Source organism: Colobus angolensis, unplaced genomic scaffold, assembly GCF_000951035.1.
Source record: "Colobus angolensis palliatus isolate OR3802 unplaced genomic scaffold, Cang.pa_1.0 Scaffold330, whole genome shotgun sequence".
In the NCBI taxonomy this organism is placed as follows: domain Eukaryota; kingdom Metazoa; phylum Chordata; class Mammalia; order Primates; family Cercopithecidae; genus Colobus; species Colobus angolensis.
The window spans coordinates 2387990-2411220 of record NW_012116600.1 but is presented as its reverse complement, the minus strand read 5'-3'; the positions used below and the strand labels follow the sequence as shown (position 1 = coordinate 2411220).

General features: G+C 39.3%; 2 protein-coding genes across 5 annotated transcripts in view; one reads left to right on the top strand and one right to left on the bottom strand.

The window, feature by feature from the left end:
* DNAH7 (dynein, axonemal, heavy chain 7) overlaps positions 1-19262 on the top strand; it is a 333441-nt gene extending 314179 nt beyond the window's left edge. The window contains exons 61-64 of the mRNA XM_011952066.1: positions 7349-7501; positions 9110-9287; positions 16179-16282; positions 18841-19262. Coding sequence (XP_011807456.1) covers positions 7349-7501; positions 9110-9287; positions 16179-16282; positions 18841-19047 — 642 coding nt within the window. The 3' untranslated portion in view covers positions 19048-19262. The remainder of the gene's footprint in view (positions 1-7348; positions 7502-9109; positions 9288-16178; positions 16283-18840) is intronic.
* The window catches only part of SLC39A10 (solute carrier family 39 (zinc transporter), member 10), an 89631-nt gene continuing 85662 nt past the window's right edge, over positions 19263-23231 (bottom strand). For all 4 annotated transcript variants that reach the window (XM_011952056.1, XM_011952055.1, XM_011952057.1 and 1 more), the window contains one exon: positions 19263-22041. In XM_011952056.1, coding sequence (XP_011807446.1) covers positions 21883-22041 — 159 coding nt within the window. In that variant the 3' untranslated portion in view covers positions 19263-21882. The remainder of the gene's footprint in view (positions 22042-23231) is intronic.

The following is a 23231-nucleotide window of genomic DNA, read 5'->3' as shown; positions in this document are numbered from 1 at the left end:
AAACTTTTTTTGTGGCTTAACATGTGAATGATCCACGTGCTGAGTAAGAAGCATGTGTATTCTGCAGCCACTGGATGAGATGTTCTGTAAATATCTATTAGGACCATTTGGTCTGCGGTGCAGTTTAAGTCTGATGTTTCTTTGTTGATTTTCTGTCTGGATGGTCTGTCGAATGCTGAAAGTAGAGTGTTGAAGTCTCCAGCTACTATTTTTATTGGTGTCTGTGTCTCTCTTTGACTGTAATAGTTGCTTTATATATCTTGGTTTTCCAGTGTTGGAGTGCATATGTATTTAAAATTGTTATATCCTCTTGTTGAATTGACCACTTTATCGTTATGTAGTGGCTTTCTTGGTCTGTTTTTGTAGTTTTGGTCTTGAAATCTACTTTGTCCGATGTAAGTATAGCTACTCCTGCTCTTTTATGGTTTGCATTGGCATGGAATATCTTTATTCTTTTATTTTCAGTCTATATGTATCTTTGTAGGTGAAGTGTATTTCTTATGGGCAACAGATCATTGGGTCTTGTTTTTTAAAAAAATTCATTCAGCCACTCTGTGTTTTGATTGAAAAGTTTAGTCCACTTACATTCAACGTTATTGATAAGTAAGTACTTACTCCCATTGTTTTGTTATTTTCTGGTTTTCTCTTCCTTTCCTTCCTCTCCTTCTCTTAGTGAAGGTGATTTTTCTCTGGTAGTATGTTTCAACTTCTTGCTTTTTATTTTTTGTGGATTTATTATATGTTTTTTGATTAGAAGTTACCATGAGGCTTGCAGATAATATCTTGTAACCCATTATTTTAAACTGATGACAATTTAAAACTGATTGCATAAACAAAGAAACAAGCAAAGAGAAACCTAATAAAAACTCTACACTTTACCTTCATCCCTCCTGCTTTTTAACTTTTTGTTTTTCCTATTTATATCCTATTATATGTCTGTCTTGAAAAGTTGCTGTAGTTATTATTTTTGATTTGTTCATCTTTTAGTCTTTCTCCTCAAGATATGAGTAGTATACACACCACACTTACAGTGTTACAATATTCTGTTTTTCTGTGAACTTAGTATTACCGTGAGTTTTATACTTTCAGATAATTTCTTATTGCTCGTTTACATCCTTTTCTTTCAGGTTGTAGAACACCCTTTAGTATTTCTTATAGAACAAGTCTGGTGTGGATGAAATCCCTCAGCTTTTGTTTGTTTGGGAAAGTCTCTTTATTTCTCCTTTATATTTGAAGGATATTTTCACCAGATATACTATTCTAGGGTGAAAGTTTTGTTCCTTCAGCACTTTAAATATGCCATGCCACTCTCTCCTGGCCTGTAAGGTTTCCACTGGAAAGTCTGCTGCCAGACATATTGGAGCTCCATTGTATGTTGTTTCTTTTATCTTACTGTTTTTAGGATCCTTTCTTTATTTTTTTTACCTTTGGGAGTTTGATTGTTAAATGCCTTGAAGTAATCTTTTTTGGCTTAAATCTGCTTGGTGTTCCATAACCTTTTTGTACTTGAATATTGATATAATTCTCTAGGTTTAGGAAGTCCTTTGTTACTAGTGCTTGAATAAACTTTCTTCCCATATATATCTCTCTTTACCTCCTCTTTAAGGCCAGTAAGTGTTAGATTTGCCCTTTTAAGGCTATTTTCTAGATCTTGTAGGTGTGCTTTTTTATTTTTTCTTTTATCTCATCTTACCTGTGTATTTTCAAATAGCCTGTCTTCTAGCTAACTAGTTGTTTCTTCTGCTTAATTAGTTCTGCTGTTAAGAGACTCTGATGCATTATTCAGCATAATAATTGCATTTTTTAGCTCCAGAATTTCTGCTTCTTTTTAAAAATCTCAATCTCTTTGTTAAATTTATCTCATAGGATTCTGGATTCCTTCTCAGTGTTATTTGGAATCTTTTTTTTGCATTTCCTCAAAACGGTTATTTGAATTCTCTGTCTGAAAGGTCACGTATCTCTGTATCTCCAGGATTAGTCACTGGTACCTTATTTAGTTTATTTGGTAAGGTCATGTTTTCTGTATGGTCTTATTTTTTATTTTATTTTATTTTTTGCTACCCAGACACTATTTAATATCCTAGATGGTCTTGATGCTTGTGGATGTTTGTCAGTATGTGGGCACTGATAAGTATTTACTGATAAGTCTTTGCAGTCTGGGCTTGTTTGTACCCATGCTTCTTGGGAAGGCTTTCCAGATATTTGAAGGGACTTGGACGTTGTGATCTAAGTTTTTGGTCACTGCAGCTGTATCTGCTTTAGGGGGCACTAGAAGCCCAGTAACACTGCAGCGCTTTCAGACTCATGGAGATACTGCCTTGGTGGTCTTGGATAAGGTTCAGAAGACTTCTCTAAATTGTAAGGGAAAGAGTCTTGTTCTCTTCTCTTTGTTTCTCATAAACACATGGACTCTCTCTCTCTCTGTGCTGAGCTGCTTGAAGCTTGGGGACGGGTGCCGAAAGCACCCATATGGCCACCAACATTGAGACTGTGCTGGGTCAGACCTGAAACCAGCACAGCAATGGTCTCATCCAAGGCCTGTTGTAACCACTCCCTGGCTGCTGTCTATGTTTGCTCAAGGCCCTGGGGCTCTACAATCAGCAGGTGGCAAAGCCAGCCAGGCTTATATCCTTCCTTTCACAGCAGTCAGTTCCCCTGGGCCCTGGACCAGTCCAGAGATGCTGCCTGGGAGTCAGAGCCTACAGCCTGAAACCTTAATACTTCACCTGGTGCTCTGTTCTACTGCTGCTTAGCTGGCACCCAAACCATAAGACAAAGCTATTCTCAAACCCAGTTGTGTTGTCTTCTTTCCCCTTTCCACAGGCAGAGGAGCCTCCCCCTGTAGCTACCATCACCACAGGTTCACAGGGAGCACTGCCAGCCTGCTGCTGATCTTCACTCACGGCCCAAGGGGTCTTCAGCCACCTTGTGGTGAATGTTGCCAGTCAAAGTTAGTCTGTGATTTAATAGCTAGCAAGTAGCCAAGTATTGATTAAGAAGATTTTTCTATTAAAATTTGGTTAGATCAGGTGCAGGTGCAGTGGCTCACGCCTATAATCCCAGCACTTTGGGAGGCCGAGGCAGGAGGATTGCTTGAGGCCAGGAGTTTGGAGAGCAGCATGGTCAACATAGTGAGATATTATCTCTATAATTTTTTTATTTTTTAGGCAGGGTCTCACTTTGTCACCCCGGCTGGAGTGCAGTGGCACAATCTTGGCTCACTGCAGCCTCACCCTCCCAGGTTCAAGTGATCCCCTTGCCTCAGCCCCCCAGGTAGCTGGGACTAAAGACCTGCACCACCAACACCCAGCTAATTTTTGTAGTTTTTGTAGAGACAGGGTTTCACCATGTTGCCCAGGCTAGTCTTGAACTCCTTTCCAGAAATGCCATCCAGGAGCCAAGGCCTGGAATCAGGGACCCTAGGAGCCCTCTTGGTGCATACCCCACTGTAGGAGTCAAGCTTGTACCTAAGCTGCAAGTCAAAACCCCCTTTACTCTTCCCTGTGCTTTCCTCAAAAAAGAATCTCTCTTGGTAGCCACCAAGGTGGGAATGTGCAGGGTCACACCTGCAGCCAGCATGGCGCTGAGTCTCACTCAAGGCCCATGGTGTGTACTACCTGGCTACTGCTGCTTATTATTCAGGGCCCAAGAGCTCCTTAGCCAGCAGGTGATGAATCCCACCAGGAGTGGGCACTTCTCTTCAAGAGTGCAAGGTTCCTTTGTGACCCAATATGTGTCTAGAAATATTGTCCAGGAGTCAGGGCTTAGAATGTGGGCCCCAGGACTGTTTCTGGTGCCCCATCCTACTGTGGCTGAACTGGCCCCCAAGTTGCAAGACAAAGTCCTCTTTACTCTTCCCTGTCCTCTCCTCAAGTGGTGGAAGTAGTCTCTCCTGGAGCTGCAAGCTGTGCTGCCTGGGATTGGGAGAGGGGTGGTGCAAGCACTCTGTTAGCCACCCTGGCAGGTGTCTCACTGGATGGCATGCCCCACAAGCCCCTAGCTCCGAGTCTAGCACAGGACTAGGCCCTGCCTAGGAATTGTAGTCCCTGTGGCCTAGGGGGCCTTTCAAGTTTATTTAGAACCCCAGAGCACTGTAGCTGGTGGTGGCAAGGCTTGCTGAAACTCAAGTTCCAACCACTGGGGTGTGTGTTTCCCCTGTAGTTAGGGTTGGTCTAAATGCTTCTTTTTTTTTTTTTTTTTTTTTTTTGAGATGGAGTTTCACTCTTGTTGCCCAGGCTGGAGTGCAATGGTGCGATCTCTGGCTCACTGCAACCTCCGCCTCCTGGGTTCAAGCAATTCTCCTGCCTCAGTCTCCTGAACAGCTGGGATTACAGGCATGTGCCACCACACCCGGCTAATTTTGTATTTTTAATAGAGACGGAGTTTCTCCGTGTTGGTCAGGCTGGTGTCGAACTCCCAACCTCAGGTGATCCGCCCGCCTGGCCTCCCAAAGTGCTGGGATTATAGGGATTACAGGCGTGAGCCACTGCGCTCAGCCCTAAATGCTTCTTTCACAGGCATCAGCTGAGCTCTTCCTGGTGTTGCTATCTTCTGTGACAGGAAGGCACTGAGTTCTAGCACAGTCTCAATCACTGTGCCGTCCCTCCCACAAGCGACAGATTCTCAGTGCCATACCGCCATTGCCGGCTGGTGGAGGAGGGGTGGCATCAGCAATTCCAGACTGTCTTTCCTGCCCTCTTCAGTGCCTCTTTCAGTGATTAAAAGTTAAAACTGGGTACTGTGGTCATTCGCCTGATTTTTGGTTCTTATGAAGTTGCTTTTTTGTGTAGCTAGTTGGTGTTCCTGCAGGGAGGATGATTTGTGGAGGCTTCTATTGGCCATCTTGCTCTGCCTCCCTTCTCAAACATTCCTATGCCAATACATTTAAAATGTAAATACATTTTAAAATGTAAATGAAGTAGACAAATTCTTGCGAAAACATATGTTACCAAATTGATACAAGAAGAAATAAAAAATCGGAATAATCTTTTTTATGTTTAGAAGTTGAATGCATAATTGAAAAACTTTACATGTTAGAAGCCTCTTCTGGTATCTGATAATTTGAGGTTGTCTGCTTATGTTTAAGAATGGGACATTATCGGCTGGGCGCGGTGGCTCACGCCTGTAATCCCAGCACTTTGGGAGGCCGAGGCGGACGGATCACAAGGTCAGGAGATCGAGACCACAGTGAATCCCCGTCTCTACTAAAAATACAAAAAATTAGCCGGGCGCGGTGGCGGGCGCCTGTAGTCCCAGTTACTCGGGAGGCTGAGGCAGGAGAATGGCCTGAACCCAGGAGGCGGAGCTTGCAGTGAGCCGAGATCGCGCCACTGCACTGCAGCCTGGGGGACAGAGCGAGACACCGTCTCAAAAAAAAAATAAAAAGAATGGGACATTATCATGTTGAATGAACACAGTAAGAATACTGGTGATTGTTGACTGTGGTCTTCAATGTAGGTTACCTGGCTAGGCTGTTCGTTTAAGAAACATTCAGTATGATTATGTATTTCTTCTTGACCTACTTCTTCCTGTGTCCTTCCTGGAAGATAAAGGGCTGGCTCTAGTATTCTAAGAATTAAAAGGGAAAAGAAGCCCCAGGGAATCTGAGCATCCAGTATTCATGCATTCACTTAATCCCCCTGATTTCAGTGTGGTAACTTTGGCCCTAACGGGGCCTGGCATTTCCCACTCTAGGGATTTCTGCATTTTCCTCTCCAGGTTGTATTCAAGGTAGGCAATGCATAGTTTGTGGGGTGGGGGAGAAGATCTAGGATTCTGTTTTTTAAACCAGGTTTTAATGATCTTTAACACTGCCCTCCTCGCCCCACTTTCAGAAGTATCTAGGACCTTCATTCCCAAGATTTAGGGGTATTGTGCAGTGTATGCCTAGTTGATTCTTAACTTTTCCCCCTGCCAATTTAGGATCAGGTTTCTTCTGTATGCTAAGTCTACTACCAGTGGTCCATATGCTTTCTAGCTCCCACGATTGTGTTGTCATTTTCCCTTCCCCTCTTTGTTTCCACACTTGGGGGCTTATGTCTTTAAAAAGTAAATTCCTTTACTGCAGTTTTAGTGAGGTTTTGAGAAGAAGGCAAATGAAATGTGTGTATTTAGTACATCAAATTTACTTCCAAATCTTCTCTCTATGTTAGTTGGAATAATATTTTCAACTATAGGAAAGACAGAAATGAATAATAGCAACTGGCCCAGTTAAAAGTCAAATAGGAATTTTCAGGGCCTTCAAAGTTTGAACATCTGTGCATCAAGTCATTCAAAATAGGAAATGGTCAACCAGACGTCATAATTCAATTCCAGGACATTTTAACTCTTCAAAGCATTTTATGTAATTTTTCTAATTTTATATTTAGCACCATGCATTTTCAGAATGCAGTATAGAGCTGTATTACTTATCCACTTAATAGACAGTAAACTAAGTCAAAGTTAGTCTGTGATTTAATAGCTAATGAGTAGCCAAGCATTGATTAAGATTTTTCTATTAAAATTTGGTTAGCTCAGGTGCAGGTACAGTGGCTCATGCTTATAATCCTAGCACTTTGGGAGGTCGAGACAGGAGGATTGCTTGAGGCCAGGAGTTTGAGACTGGCATGGGCAATATAGTGAGACCCCATCTTTACAACTTTTTTTTTTAGACAGGGCCTCACTTTGTCACCCAGGCTGGAGTGCAGTGGCACAATCTTGGCTCACTGCAGCCTCAACCTCCCAGGTTCAAGTGATCCTCTTGCCTCAGCCCCTCAAGTCACTGGGACTACAGGCGTGCACCATCATGCCCAGCAAATTTTTGTATTTTTTGTAGAGATGAGGTTTCGCCATGTGGCCCAGTCTAGTCTTGAACTCCTGAGCTCAAGTGATTCACCTGCCTCAGCCCCAAAGTGCTAGGATTACAGGCATGAGCCACCTTGCCTGGCTTCCTATACAAAACAGTTTTAAAAGTAAAAAATCAGTTGGGTGTGGTGATGCATGTCTGTAGTCCCAGTTTCTTGGGAGCCTCAGGTGGAAGAATTAGTTGAGCCCAGAAGGTCGAGGTTGCAGTGAGCCATGATCCCACCACTGCACTCCAGCCTGGGCAATAGAAAAAATCCCATCTCAAAAAAGAAAAAAAAAAATTGGTTAGATTACAATTGTTAATATTTTTCTAAGGAATAATTCAGACTGCATGGCCTACTTGTAAGCAAAAACAAATATCTTCACTTTTTTTTCCTGTATGACTCAACCTTAACTAATCACAGTGTAAACAGAGGATAATTGTGAAGGAGGTATTTAAAAGGTGGTTGCTTATAGTCTATCATAGTCTATACTATTATATTAACCAAAGTTAAATGTGTTTCAGGGGCTTGTAGTCATGTCTACAGATCTTGAAGAAGTGGTTAGCAGCATTTTGAATGTCAAAATTCCAGAAATGTGGATGCGTAAATCCTACCCAAGCCTCAAACCACTTGGCAGCTATGTGAATGACTTCCTTGCAAGACTAAAATTCTTGCAGGTAAGTTCATCCGAATGACCGTATATTGTTAAGTTTCTCCTGGTTTCATTTTCTTCTTCAGAATGCTTACTGTAATGGGTATTTCTCTCTAGTTTTTCTGTGCCTCCCAGGCACAACTCAGCACTACTTAATATTTCATGTAATGTATGTAACTGCTACACCGAACTGTCAAAAAGCTAGTACTAAATGAAGGGAGAAAACATCTAGCTATGTTGGTTTTTCCACTAAGTATTTAACATTAAAATAGGTACCTACAGCAAAACATCTTAGAAAGCCAGTCAGGCGACCAGTGAGGGGTATTAGAGCTTCATTGCCCAGCACTTTTCTAGGTCATGAAATCACTAGATTGCTGGTTCAGCCCAAGTCAGTAATGACCTCAAAGGCTAATCGTCTTGGAAATGTTGAGTGGGCAGAAGCCTATCTACTAATTGTCTGGTAATATTGGTGCTTAACTATGTTCTTATTAACAATTGTACCTATTAGAAATACTGATTCATTTCCTAGATTCTGTATATAATGTGTCAAAAACTGCCTATAAAGAAATTTCTGCAGGGATAAAATGGTTAAACTCTCTTTTCATAATACAGGCCTTTTGTTTGCTACAGTCAATACTAAGGAACTAAGATTGTTTTTGAAGGATAAAGTTATACCTTGGACTCTTATAGGGAAAAGCTTTTCAAACTCATTTCTTCAGATTTGCTTCTCTAATTTACTATCTAGTTAAAGTTGGTATTCAACTGACTTACCATTAGAATATATGTTATGAACAGAGAATTAAAGTATCTTGATATTTCTAAAGGCCTTAAGGTCTCACTACCCTGCTTCTTCCAGGAATTCCTTATACAATATTGTGTTCCTATATGTTGAATTTTACTGTGTTTTAGTGAAGTAGGAAGAAAAACTTCCAAAACAACATTCTGTTGGGTACTAATGACTAATTAGAGAAAAAAAGTGAAAAACAGAACCATCAGACCAAACTTTATGGGGATCTCTTCTTCCGTTCAACTATATAACATGATATATTGTGTAACAATGCATATCAGATATTCAGTATTGTAGGGAGCCTTTCTGAAAGAATGATGTATAAAACAGACATTTGTTTGCATTAATGCACATTGTAATTTCCAAGCTGATATGATAGGTATGAAATTGAAGTCAGGACAAACACCGAATATGCCACCTGTTTTTTAAACCTTGAGAGTATGGCTTGTTATTACCCAGAGGTCATTTATTAGTTTATCTAAAAGATAATAAGTGTCTTTGGATAAATTTTATTAAGTAGTGTTGTATTCAGAAGTTGAAAGGCTCTCTAGGTGTGGTGGCTCACGCCTGTAATCCCAGCACTCTGGGAGGCTGAGGAAGGCATATTGCTTGAGTCTAGGAGTTCAAGACCAGCCTGGGCAAAATAGCAAAATCCCTTCTCAACTAAAAACACAGAAAAATTAGCCAGGTGTGGTAGTGTGTGCCTGTATTCCCAGCTACTTGGGAGGCTGAGGTGAGAGGCTCACGTGGGCCCTGCCTGGGCAACCAGAGTGAGACTGTGTCTCAAAAAAAGAAAAAAAAGGTTGAAAGGCGCTACTGTTAGCTCACTTGTGTTTTACACCCTAGCAATGGTATGAGGTTGGTCCTCCTCCAGTCTTCTGGCTCTCTGGCTTCTTCTTCACACAAGCCTTCCTGACTGGTGCCCAGCAGAACTACGCCAGGAAATACACAATTCCTATTGATCTTCTAGGATTTGACTATGAAGTGATGGAAGACAAAGAATACAAGCATCCTCCTGAGGATGGTAAGTGTGTGACAGAATGAGTTGGCTCATATCTGGGCACTGAACAAAAACATGACATTCTAGCTTACTTTCCTCAGCTGTTAAAAAAGTAATAAACATGAATGTAATTTACCCTAAATGCCAGAGAAAAAAATTATTGAGATACAAAGAGCAAATGAGTGAGCCAGGGGGAAAGAGAGAGAGAAGGGGTGAGGGGCAATGATCAAGAAAATAAGGGAGAAAAATGGTAACAGCAGATGAATCTGGGTAAAGAATATATGTCGTTTGTACTTTTTTGCAAAATTTTATAAGTTAGAAGTTATTCCTAAAGTGTTAAGAAGGTAATCATCAAATTAACAGCACATGGGATAATCAGCCATAATCTTTTTGTTGACTGTGGGGACTTGACATGTACAGCATTGAAAAGAAGGTTTTTCCTGGTCCCTTGAAGTATATACCTTTGTAGAATCCTAAAATATGTATTCTTTCCTGTTACATATATGTCATTGCAAAACTTGGAGCTTACCATTCCAAAACTTACACCTAATAGAAACATTTGCTTTGTGGTTGAAGGATTGTGAGGAAATCTTTATTTTCTCAATGATTGTCTACACTTTATGGCTACCCTGATGTTTTATTTCAAATTTAGTGGACAAGGCCACTATTTTAAATAAGTTATTTTTTAAATGCTATGGATTACAGAATTTTACCAAAATTGTCTTTATATAAATGACATTAATCTCTAAGTGACTGTTAATGTGTACTGCTTTAACTAATGTGTTGAAGACAACTTCCTTATTCATCACTGAATGATGGATTCACTGGCTCACTCTTCTGTCAGGCACTGGAGATATCAACAGGGAACAGTTTAGGATCTTGGCCCTCAACTAATTTATACTGTGGTGGAAGACACTAACAAGTAGATATGTAATCACAGCAGTGTATGATAATCACATTACTGTGCCAAGAAGTTTTATTTTAAATTGATGTCACAAATCTCAAGATGGTTTGTAACACTATGAAGCAATCCCACTACTATTCCTGGGGATATTTGCTTTCCTCCCGTCAAAACAACCACTTCTGCCCTCTTTGCCCTTCCTTCTGCCCCCACATCTCACCTTATCCTTCATGGAAAAAATTAAAAGCCATCTGAAGAGAGCTTTTAGCACCACTGACTCACTGCATTTGTCAACGTCTATACCCTTGAGGAATCTAGATCCCATTTTCTTTTTCCTTCTCAAGGGCTTTGCTCCTTTAATTGTGCCCTCTCTTTCAGGAATAAATGATTTCTCTCATTAATAAATAATTCCTGTCAACCTACAACATGCTCTAGAATCTCTCATCTTAAATCAACCATTTCAATTGTCTTTCTACATCCCCCTCAGCTGCTGTCCCGGATCTCTGCTCACCATTATAGCAAACTTTCTCAAAAGAATTATCTTTACATGCTGTCTGCAGGTTCTCACTTCCTATTTGTTGTATGCCTTTCATCCTTTCTAATCAACTGATGCTGTTCTTTTCAGAGTTAGCGATGACTTCTATGTTGACAAATCCCATGAATTCTCTTCTGTCTTCATCTTAATTTCTTAGTAATTTTTACCACTTGCCATCTTCATCTTTCTAGAGACATGCTTCTCTCTGTTTCCAGGACATCACCCTCTCCTGATTTTCCTTATCTCAGTGGCCACATTCATGCAGGTTGGCTGGTTTAGGCTCCCCTAATATTACAGTTTCCAAGGACTCAGTCCTGGGACTATTTCTTTTTTCTGATAGCATCCTAGCCCCAAGTGACTTTATTCTTTTTTGTATCTTTAAACATTAACTCTGCTTATGTCCTCCAAATGTAAATCTCTGAATCTTCAATCTAGATCTTTCCTCTAAGATCAGACCTCCATATCCAATTGCCAACCTGAAATCTCCACTTTGGTATCTCCTGAATATGTAAAATGAGTCATTTCCATAAATGGCACCACCATCCAGACAGAAACCCAGGAATTCTTCATTATTCTGCTCCCTCATCTGTTCATATCAAGGGCAGTTGCTCACCTATCATCCTACTGTCACCACAACTTTTTTATTTTTTTTGAGATAGGGTCTCACTTTGTCACCCCGGCTACAGTGCAGGGGTGTGATCTTGACTTACTGCAGCCTTGACCTCCTGGGCCCAAGTGATCCTCCCACTCAGCCTCCTGAGTAGCTGGGACCAGAGGCGTGCGCCACCATGCCCAGCTAATTTTTTCATTTTTTGTATAGACAGGGTCTCCCTGTGTCGTCCAGGCTGTTCTCGGTCTCCTGAGCTCAAAGAATCCACTCATCTTGGGCTCCCAAAGTGCTGGGATTACAGGCATGAGCCACTGCACCTGGCCCCACCACCCTTTTTATCTTGCCTTCTCATCTAGCCTTTATCTTGTCTCCCTGTCATTACCCACTTATTGCCTTTAATTTGTATAGAAGCCACAGAATTTTTTAAAAAATAAAAATAGATTATATCAGCTTTTGGTCTCCATTGAAAACCCAGACAACTAAATACGTTTTTTCCCTTTGTGGTTTGAATAAAATCCAGACCCCTTATGGTGACAATGAGGCCAGGCGTGTTCTAGCCGCCACCCACCCGTACAAGCTCATCGTGTGCCACTATGCGCAGGTCACACTAACCTCCTGACAGTTTCTAGAACAGCTCACGTTCTTTTCTTTTGGGATCTTGGGAACACCACTTTAATCTGTTGGAGCCGCCCATTTCACCTTATTATCCCCTCTTGCAACTCTGCTTATTAACTTCAAAGCATCAGACTGTAATTATTTTATGTGTTTCTTTATATCTCTGTCCCTCACTACAGTACAGATACCAGAAGAGTGGTGACCTTGTTTGTCTGCACCATTCTTTCTTGAGTGCCTCTCAGTGTCTAGCACATAAAGGGCCCTCAAATGCTGCTGGGGAAATTCCAAAAATTATGCTACTGGAATCCACTAAAAATATATGGACTCGAACCCAACCTTTTAAAGATACCTTTTATTCCAGTCTCTAATACTTAAACAGTTTTATTGCAGAAACACATTTAAGAACAATGAATGCAAGGAATAAAGAATCATTGGGACATATGATATCTTAGAAATAGTATTTTTCAGTCACAGATGCCTAACTTACCATTATTCTGACCATTTGTTCAAAATCCCTTTATTCTTAACATACTCAAAAGAAACTTTATCCCACTAGAGGCTTTTAAAATAAATAAATAAAACAAATACAGAGGGAAATTTAACAACCTTCTGCTAAGTTATTTATTGAATATAAGCTTTAACAAAATGTTTTCCCATATGGCTCACTATATTACATGTCATAAAAGACACTAATAAATATGAGTTTGAGCCCCTGCCCTCATAAAATTAAAAGTATAGTTAGATAAATTTAGCAACATACCAGAAGGATAAATAATTTGGCTCAAATTAAGTATTTAGCAATGGAGGAAAGGAATGTTTAAGTTGGGTAAAAGCAAATCAGGGAAAGGGCACGGATACTTACGGTGGGGCTGCTCTGTACCACTGCTGGGATCCGGAGACTGCCCAGTCCATTACACGGAATCCTCACAGTACCCCTGTGGCTCAGATACTACTATTATCGCCATTAGACAAGGTGGAAACTAAGGCTCAGGGGGGTTAAGTAACTTGCTGTAGGTCTCACAGCTAATAATGGACAGAGTTGAGATTCAGACCCAGGCCATCTGGCTCTCATGCTTAGCTGCTTTTTCTTTTTTTTTTTTTTTGAGACGGAGTCTTGCTCTGTCACCCAGGCTGGAGTGCAGTGGCCGGATCTCAGCTCACTGCAAGCTCTGCCTCCTGGGTTTATGCCATTCTCCTGCCTCAGCCTCCCAAGTAGCTGGGACTACAGGCGCCCGCCACCTCACCCGGCTAGTTTTTTGTATTTTTTAGTAGAGACGGGGTTTCACCTTGTTAGCCAGGATGGTCTCGATCTCCTGACCTCATGATCCGCCCGTCTCGGCCTCCCAAAGTGCTGGGATTACAGGCTTGAGCCACCGCGCCCGGCGCTTAGCTGCTTTTTCTATGGCCTACTGAGTATTTTGGTAGAAGTTTGAAAACATCACATTTCTCAAGGAACGTTTCCTTAAAGGAATGATGGTTATTTCTAAGTATTTAATTTAGATGCATGAATTTTTTTCTAGTTCTTTTCATATTATAATAATAGGCAGAAGGTGGCATTTGGGTTGAAGTTTGAGCAGCACTGATGATGTCTTTTAAGGGTTATATGTTTTTGAACTCAGCTAAAAGACTGAATTTATAAGCATTGCCAAAAGCTTCTGAACTAGCTAATACCCAAGATCAAACTATTGTGTTGCCCGTTATTATATACTGAACATAATTATTCTACAGGGTAGCTGATATTTCTTTTTACATTGATTTACTAATTTAATCCACAGAAACTCTTATTAAAGATGATCAAGTATTAAAAATCCAAAATTATCTTGAAAACAGTGGAGTAAAAATAAAGCACAACTTATTAAAGGATCCATAAAGCCCATTTAGTGTTACAAGATCATACACTGAAGAGCAGTCATCAGCTAATTAAACTGTTTTACTGACTACCACAGTGTTGGCCCAGGCTTAATTTATAATAGCTGATAGATTTCTGCAAAATCTCACTTTATTATTTTATACACTTACCAACACACACATATGCATTTCACCAATAAGCACACATACCCACAAATTAGCCTTTTTTTCACCCTAGTTTTTTCCTTCCTACTTAGCTAATTATCAGAAAGAAAAAGAGAATCCATGGAATGATTTAGATAAATGGATTTTTCCCCAAGGAATCACTTTCTCATAGGACCCTAGTGGGAGGGACATAAATCCCACCTGAGAACAGCTTGGGATAGAAGCCAAGTTTCTTTTTTTCCAATCCCTACCCCTTCACCATACTTTATATTTTTGTATGTTCCTGTTTCTAGGTTCTGGGCCTCATAAAGATGTCATCCTTATACCTAAGATTAAATTAAAACACAATGAAAAGGGGCACCTAAAGGCTACAATGCTGCTGGAAGTTTTTTAGTATTTGAAATCTGTATTAGTGAGGGTTCTCTAGAGGGACAGAACTAATAGGATATATGTATATATGGGAGGGAGTTTATTAAGGAGAATTGACTCACACTATCGCAAGGTAAAGTCCCATGGGATAGGCTGTATGCAAGTTAAGGGGCAAGGAAGCCAGTAGTGGATCAGTCAGTCTGAGTCCCAAAACCTCAAAAGTAGGGAAGCAGACAGTGCAGCTTTCAGTCTGTGGCCACAGGCCCAAGAGCCCCTGGCAAACCACTAGAGTAAGTCCAAGAGTCCAAAACCCAGAGAACTTGGAGGCTGATGTTTGAGGGTGGGAAGCATCCAGCATGGGAGAAAGATGAAGGCCAGAAGGCTTAGCAAGTCTGCTCTTTCCAACTTCTGCCTGCTTTATTCTAGCTGCACTGGAGGCTGATTAGATGGTGTCCACCCACATTGAGGGTGGGTCTGCCTCCCCCAGTTCAATTGACTCAAATGTTAATCTCCTTTGGCAACATCCTCACAGACACACCCAGGAACAATACTTTGCATCCTTCAATCCAATCAAATTGACAATATTAATTGTCACAGGATCCTATATTATAGATGCAACTACCTAAACTTCCTCTGATCTGAATTGCTAGGTACTACTAGGTGACTCAGTCACCAGTTGACAGCATTGCATAGCATGAAGGGAGGCAGAAAATAGTGAATGAGAGGGGAACTGGAAAAACTGTAGCTGACACTATGTGCTGATGACATCTCACAGATGGCAAAGGGCATCACTCATAGAGCAGGACAGCTATGAACAAGGACCTGTTAACATCTGTCATTTTCTATATATGCTATATATCTGTATCTTCATGGTCCTTACTAGCCATGAGAAATAAAAATGTATTTAAAGATTCTCATCTTATTTCCCATACAATTGATGGGTTGGAAAGAACTTTTATCCCTATCACCACTTTTCTAGGTGTTGACATGAACTCTTTGGTTTACTTTCTATGATATTATCACTCTTCCCAAATGAGGAATACTAGTCTGATTGGTTAGAGGCAGAAATTTATTGGGCTATGCTTTCGAGTCAGTCAGGGAGGGTATTAAATACTCACTTGGACCTGTGTATAGGTTCTCTTTCTTTTCCATTGTATTTCATACTATAAAGTTCTCCTACTTTGCCCTATCCCCACCTGTTTTGGTGACTGGTGGACAGGCCTTAGAGCTGGCCACAGAGGTAAAGATGCAGAATGTGCTCTGCAGACCCATCTCTTCCCTCACGCAGGTCCACCCCTCCATTGCCTTGGGCTCAAGGTCCATTTTGCAATCCAGCTTTACCAGAGTTATACACTGGCAGTTATTGGACAAGTGCTTTGTCAATTAATAGAACTGATACTGTATTCCAATGTATTCTTCCCATCAGTTAAAACCCAGAGAAGAGAAAGGGTCTTTCCCCAACTCCATCATTAAACTATCCACATGTCGCCATTTAACTATAATTAAAATAAAATTTAAAATTCAGTTATTTGGTCACACCAGCCACATTTCAAGTGTATAATTATTGACCAATTAACAATATAAATTTGATAATGTTCACACAGAGAACTTCGCATAGACTCATTTAAAATTTCTTTCCTCTTTTCTCTTCCACACCTAATTTTACTATTGCATTATTTCACTAGACAAAGTTTCAATGTTCTTGAAATATGGATGTTAAAACACTCAGGAGATTGCTTTCATTGGAGAACAAGTCTTAGGCTGCAAATCTACTATCGCCTGCATAGTACTTACATGTAGAAATTTCAGATTCAGAACTCAATCAAAATGCATATATAAAGTGTTATATTAACGTGTTTCTTTTATATTTAGGTGTTTTCATTCATGGATTATTTCTGGATGGAGCTTCCTGGAATAGAAAGATCAAGAAACTTGCAGAATCGCATCCCAAAATTCTTTATGATACAGTGCCTGTGGTTAGTAAATTCTAATTATATATACATGTGGAATTATTTTATACATATATAAAACAGACCCCATCTTGTATGTATATATGCGTGTACATATGTATATATATAAACAAACACATATACAGTCAGTTCTTGTTATTCATGGGAATTATGTTCTATAAAGTTGCTTCCAACGTTGAATTAGCAAATACTGAACCATTGTTCCTGGGGAAATAAATACAGGGTTATTTCTTTGGTCACATTTTTGTTAGCTGATCAATAAATAACCTTATTTGTGTCTGTTTAAAGACACCTTATTTAATATACAATGTTGAGTCATTAACATTAACTCACGGTCAAAATGCTATGAGCTTCGTTGAGACATGAGCTAGTATTTTCTCTATGAGGCGTATCAGCCTTCTTGCACTTAGCATTGGCCAGGCGTGGTGGCTCAGCACTTTGGGAGGCTGAGGCGGGCAGATCACCTGAGGTCGGGCATTCGAGACCAGCCTGACCAACATGGTGAAACCCTGTCTATACTAAAAATACAAAAATTAGCCGGGAGTGGTAGCAGGTGCCTGTAATCCCAGCTACTCGGGAGGCTGAGGGAGGAGAATCGCTTGAACCCAGGAGGTGGAGGCTGCGGTGAGCTGAGATCATACCACTGCACTCCACCCTGGGCAACAAGAGCGAAACTCCGTCTCAAAAAAAAAAAACCGCACTGCATTACACATGGGGGTCATTTTAAACAGTGAAATCACCAACAAAAACAGAAATGTGAAAAACCTGGTACTAAATAGGCCATGAAAAAGGACACTAGTTTACGGTTATGAGGTGAAACAAGAAAGCAGAGCCTCGCCTGGTTCAACCTGAGCTGGGAAAGTGTGTTGGATGACACAAATCTTTAATGCTCTGCAAATGTCCACCAAGGAGCACGACAATGCTGCCAACTGATTTTAGGATTAGGAATAAACTTCGGTGAGTAGGCAAATTTGGAAATGTGGAATCCATAAATAGTGAGGTCACCTGTATACACATTCACACACACATGTTCATTATATATTTTTTCGTACACTTTGACTTGAAAATGTGAAACTTGCATATTAAAAGATTTTGAAAACCATCAATTTAAAAAGCTACATTTCCTAGGCATCTATCTCCAGCATTGGCAGATTAAACTTTATAAAATATAATTAAGCTTCCCTCTATAACTGCATCATGAGAAAATGGCTTAAGAAAACAGCAATTTGAAGGGTAGGTCTGGGATGCTGTGATAAAATATAGGCAGTGGGATTTATGTGAATTCTGTTTGCAGGATTCTGGCAGCAGCTCAAAGACAGGTAAAAAGCCCTTCAGAGCAGCTGTAACAGGATCAGTGAGGGGTCAACTGACAGCCAATTGTGAGAAAGCTGTCATATATTTTAAAATGCCATGGGCACAAAAGTTTAAAATACAAGACCCAAATTGAAAGTTGCCAAGGATAAGTAAATGCAATTTCAGGAGCTGATCGAAATTGAGTCTTTCACATGGAAACTCTTAAGTAGCTTGCAGTATGTGCAAAAAGAAATTAATATATAAACTGATAATGATTCTCCTGAATAAGGAGCTACTTAGAAATAAAAATTCTCATTAGAAAAATCCCCTGGGGTTGAAATGAAATCTGAGTTAGGAAGAGTGCTTTGAGTCTTACGTTGTAGTTAATATTTCAGAAACTGCCTTGTGGATCCCCCCTTATGAAAATCTGGGATTTTCATAATTAAGTGGGAGAAATAGAGAAACTATTTTCACAATTAAGTGGGAGAAATAGAGAAACTCGCATCCTTATAAGCTCCTTGAACAATCTGTGTTTTGACCTGAGAAACCTAAAAGAGGGGTCTGAACACTGGGGGCTGTCAAGTCCTATCATCTCAAGGATTGCTATTACTTCTACTCCAGGAAAATAAATTCTAAAATATCTTTATTAACATGGTTTGTTCTTACTCTTACATTCAAAGATCAAATTGCCTTAAAATCTTATTTTTAAGATTGGTGAGGTCCAATAATAAATTGTAGGAACTTGGTTAATGACTAAAAAGAATTGGGTATAAATTGTAGTTATAAAGGAATGCAATTATATTTTAAACAGCATAATATATATAGTACCTCCTTTATAATAGTCTCCTAAAATGGGAAGGTTCTCTAGTTATACGGTTGTTGATAAAAATCCCTTCAGCATTTTTTGGGACTGGCTTTCAATTAATATAAAGGCACATGATTCTGAGTATCAGTGTGGCAATTCTCTCCTTTGAAAGTATGTCTGATTTTTTTTATCATTGTAAGTACTAAAAGTCATTTCCGAGGTAATTGTGGTTGAGAGATGAATAGTTGGAATATATGCTTTTAGACAGAGTAGGCGAAAACTATTTTTTCTCAGTTATGAGAGTTCTATAAAATGTTTTGAGCAATCACAGCACCGCTGGTGAAAATAAATCTATTTGGGCCACAGAAATTTGCATACATAACCTTACTCTGAGAATACGATAGTAGACTAAAATACATGTACATTTAACAGCCTTGACTTAGAGATGTTATGTACTTTCTTCCAGATGTGGCTAAAGCCCTGTAAGAGGGCAGATATTCCAAAACGGCCAAGTTATGTTGCTCCATTGTATAAGACAAGTGAGCGGAGAGGAACATTATCCACCACTGGCCATTCCACAAATTTTGTAATTGCCATGACTCTTCCCTCTGACCAACCCAAGGAACACTGGATTGGACGAGGTGTGGCACTATTATGTCAGCTTAATTCATAACCAGAAGATGTCATTTCCTTGTTCCTATTTCTTGTTGGATGGCTGAGTAGGAAGCATATTTTACTACTTAAACATTTCTTTTTTTGGTTTAAATACATTTGACTAAAGTTATAATTATGAATTTACTTATGAGCAAATGCAGATAAACTTAATATGATTCATACTTAAATGTAAGGAAATGTTCTGAAATAAAGACTAAAGAAAACACATTGGCATATTTGCTCTCTCTGAGTAACTTTATTTTGGAGGAGTTCCATAAGCATTAGGAACATACATAAAATGACACACCACTGTTGACAATGAAAAAAAAAACAGCATTTGATATTTTCCAGTTAAGTTAAAAAAAAAATGATTCAGTTAAAACAAAACAAAAGTTTAGATATTTTAGCAAGAATCACCTTGCAGGACCATAATCACATTTAAGCCACTGACTTATTGTTAATGGAAAAAATTCACACTGCATCTAGTTACTATAGTATTTCTAAGCATAATCACAGCTGATTGAATGCAATGTGATATATACCAAAATTCATATGGATGTCACACAGTGACAGCATTGTACAAGTAACATTAATGACCTCCAACAAACACATTTTAAATTAGACTGGTCAAGCTAAAAGGAATGTTGGAGCTAACAGAAATGTAGTGGAATTCAGATTGTCTAGTAAGACTTGAAACTATACATTAGAATGATGTGAAAACTAAATACTGGTGGAACCCTAATACTAGCAGCAACTGTTACAGCCCTCTTAAAAGATTTGTAAAATCTGGCAAATAAAGATAATACAATTTTTGAGAGAATATAAAACTTTATATACTTCAGCATAACCCACTTGCTTTAAATCAGGTATTTTAAAACTGGGAGTAGATTCCAGCTGTTGCTTTTATAAAAGTTCTAAGATGAAGCAGATTTAGTGCTGGAATGCGGAATCCTATTTGGGTATAAAAACCCAAAAATGAACTATAAATATGTCTTGGTTCAGAAATCAAGATACATGAATCACTTGAAGTTGGCAGTACTTAATAAAATATCAGCACCTTTTAGCTAGGTTGCTTGAAGGGCCAAGCAATGAGATGAGGACTGTCCTAATTCAGTGCCCAGTGCTGAGAATAATCTATGTATAAAACTTCTACTTATTATAAGGAGGCCATGGAGTAAGTCAGAAATAATTTTTCAGATTCAAGCATAAATAATTAAAGAAAGAACACCTAAGCTCCCTTGCTTATAGCATACAGAAGAAACACTGGCAATAATCTATAAATACCTGGATGCATGTGCTGCTCTCAGTTTTGTTTTTGTTTTAAAGTTCATAGAGTAGGAGGAAAGAAGAGTACTAAATGAAAACATTTTAGATGGAATGGAAAAGAGTTTGGCTCTTATATATTTGAACAATAAGATTGTTACAGCAGCTACACTATTTGCCAAGCAGATTAAAACAAAGCTAGCTGCACATAGTTCAAATACAGTTTACCTGGCATAAATGAAGACCATGTGGCATAGGATGTAAACAGAAAGCTACATGCATATGACTAGTAATACAAATTATTAAGTAAAATTTCAGGATAAACATGGCTTGCACTTCTCACAAATCATTCACAATTACCTTAGGAGAACAGGGCACCTAAAAAAGAGACTAACCCCTATCAGGCACCAACAGCATATCTTGGCACAAGATGATCAGGTGATTTCAGCTGAGTAATTTAAATGTGTCTTCCAAGTCACTTGGGTACCACGACAGCCATGGCAATAATGGAGTTTATCCTAGTCACTGTTCTAAATTGACATTTCATGTACAGATTACAGACATGGTAAACTTTGATTTTCTGCTTTACGACCTTGTAGCCAGCCACGGCATGTGCTCTTGGTTCCAATGCCACACTGGTAAAGCAACGTGAACATTCAGAACTTACATTTCCCAATTAACGAGGTGGTACTGTTAAAATAGGAAAATTAACTATTTAAACCATGTTTGGTTCATTTCTTTGATATTTTCTAGAGGGTTACAATTTTTTAAAAAGAGAACATTGACCACATGCTCCAAACCCTCACCTCCCCCCACCAAAAAAAAACAAAACAAAACCAAAACAAAATTAAACAAAACAGAAAGAACACCCCAACACCAAGTATTATAATAATACAAAGAACCATTATGAATCTTTCATTAAACCGAAGCTCACACAAACATACAATCACAAATTTCAGTAGTTTAGGCTGCAGGTTTAAACACTATGCAAATATATACAAAAATAGTAACTCTAGATTCAAGAATAAGGGCTTTTCCCAATGCTAAATTCATACTCTAATGCAGCCTGAGCTTTCCTCTAGTTCCTATGTCTACTTTATGCAGTTTCAAAGCTGTGTCAAGTTGATCCCTATCACCACATGTATATATGTAGCTGAATTAAAGAACACTACAATTCATTCTTAAAACACACAAAAAATGTCTCCCCAAAGTCCATTTAAAATATTTTTAAAGTTAAATGATATTTTTTGGTTCGATCTCTATTTCTGCATAGCCACAGAAGTTTCTACTAATAAAGAGACTAGTGTTTTATATGATTATTTTGTGAAAAGTCTTAATCAAACATCAACACTGGTTCATGGAGTCCCATATTCTCCTCTCTTTATCACAAGCTTTATATTTTTAAAAGACCCCTACGTGCAGGGAAAACAGTACTAAGCACCGGCCTTTTGTGGTTAGGCTCAAATCTACGAAACTTGTAAGTAGTGCAAGCCACTGACTTTCCTTTGAGCAACGTGCATACAGTACAAGGAACAGATGCAAAGCTGCATGGTAACGTTCTCGTAATCAACAATTTGATTACTGGGAAAGGTCAAAACTGGATGTCAAACACAATTTTGTCTTCATAGAGGGCAATCACCAGCATAATGGCAAAGCCAAACAGCAATCCTAAATTCTGAAGGATGAATTGCCCCACAGGACAAAAGCCATGTTCTTCATTGTCACCATCACCATGCAACATTTCTGGAAGCTAGAAAAACAAATCTTCACATTAAACTTTGTATAATACTTCTGCTCAAAACAGTTTTTAAAACCATTTTCCTACTTAAGAAAATTAATCATAAAGTGTAACTACAGACAAAATAATTATTTTATTGAACACAATGCTACCCACCAGATGTATTTTAGTCAAATAGTGAAGAAATTTTATGCTTTCGCTAAGTAATTAAGGAAATACTAACTCTGTTCCCTACTCATCATCATCCCCCACAACAAACACTTAAAATATACACATTAGTCATTTTTCAACCAGTTACTATCCACTGACCTTATAAATTCTGACATTTTACTTTGTGCTAAAGTATAAAGCAACTTATTACCAATAAGACACTCAGAAAAAAGATCACCACAATTCCCACATTTACTAATGTATCTTAAACTCACTAAGAAAGGAAGATTCTTGGGCTGGGCACGGTGGCGCACGCCTGGAAATCCCAGCACTTTGGAAGGCCGAGGTGGGCGGATCATGGGGTCAGGAGTTCGAGACCAGCCTGGCCAATATGGTGAAACCCATAAAAATAGAAAAATTAGCCGGACGTGGTGGGGCGCGCATGTAGTCCCAGCTACTCGGGAGGCTGAGGCAGGAGAATGATTTGAACCCGGGAGGCAGAGGTTGCAGTGAGCCGAGATCACACCACTGCACTCCAGCCTGGGCAAGAGAGCAAAACTCCATCTCAAAAAATAAAAATAAAAATAAAATTAAAAAAAGGAAGATTATTTTGGGAAATAACTAATTCAAAATGGTTTCACTTCTTCACTCTTTTCCACTTGAAATTCTCATTTCTCACTGCACATGACAGCAAAGAGATACTAGGGGACAAATCCAAATCGCCATCTCTATGCCCTTAAGCCACTGCTTTCATTCCAGTAATAGACACAGAAAATAACCTAGCAGAGCTATCCAGCATAACTAGTACCAAGTCATGCACACTGCCCTCACAGTGTACTCTATTCTCTTAATATTGATAAAATGTCAAAATTCTGAAAATTGTCACATCTTTGAAGGCATAGTGCTTTGAAAAGTTTATACACGGCTGGGCATGGTGGCTCATGCCTGTAATTCCAGCACTTTGGGAGGCCAAGGCAGGCAGATCAACTGAGGTTGGGAGTTTGAGACCAGCCTGACCAACATGGAGTAACCCCATCTCTACCAAAAATACA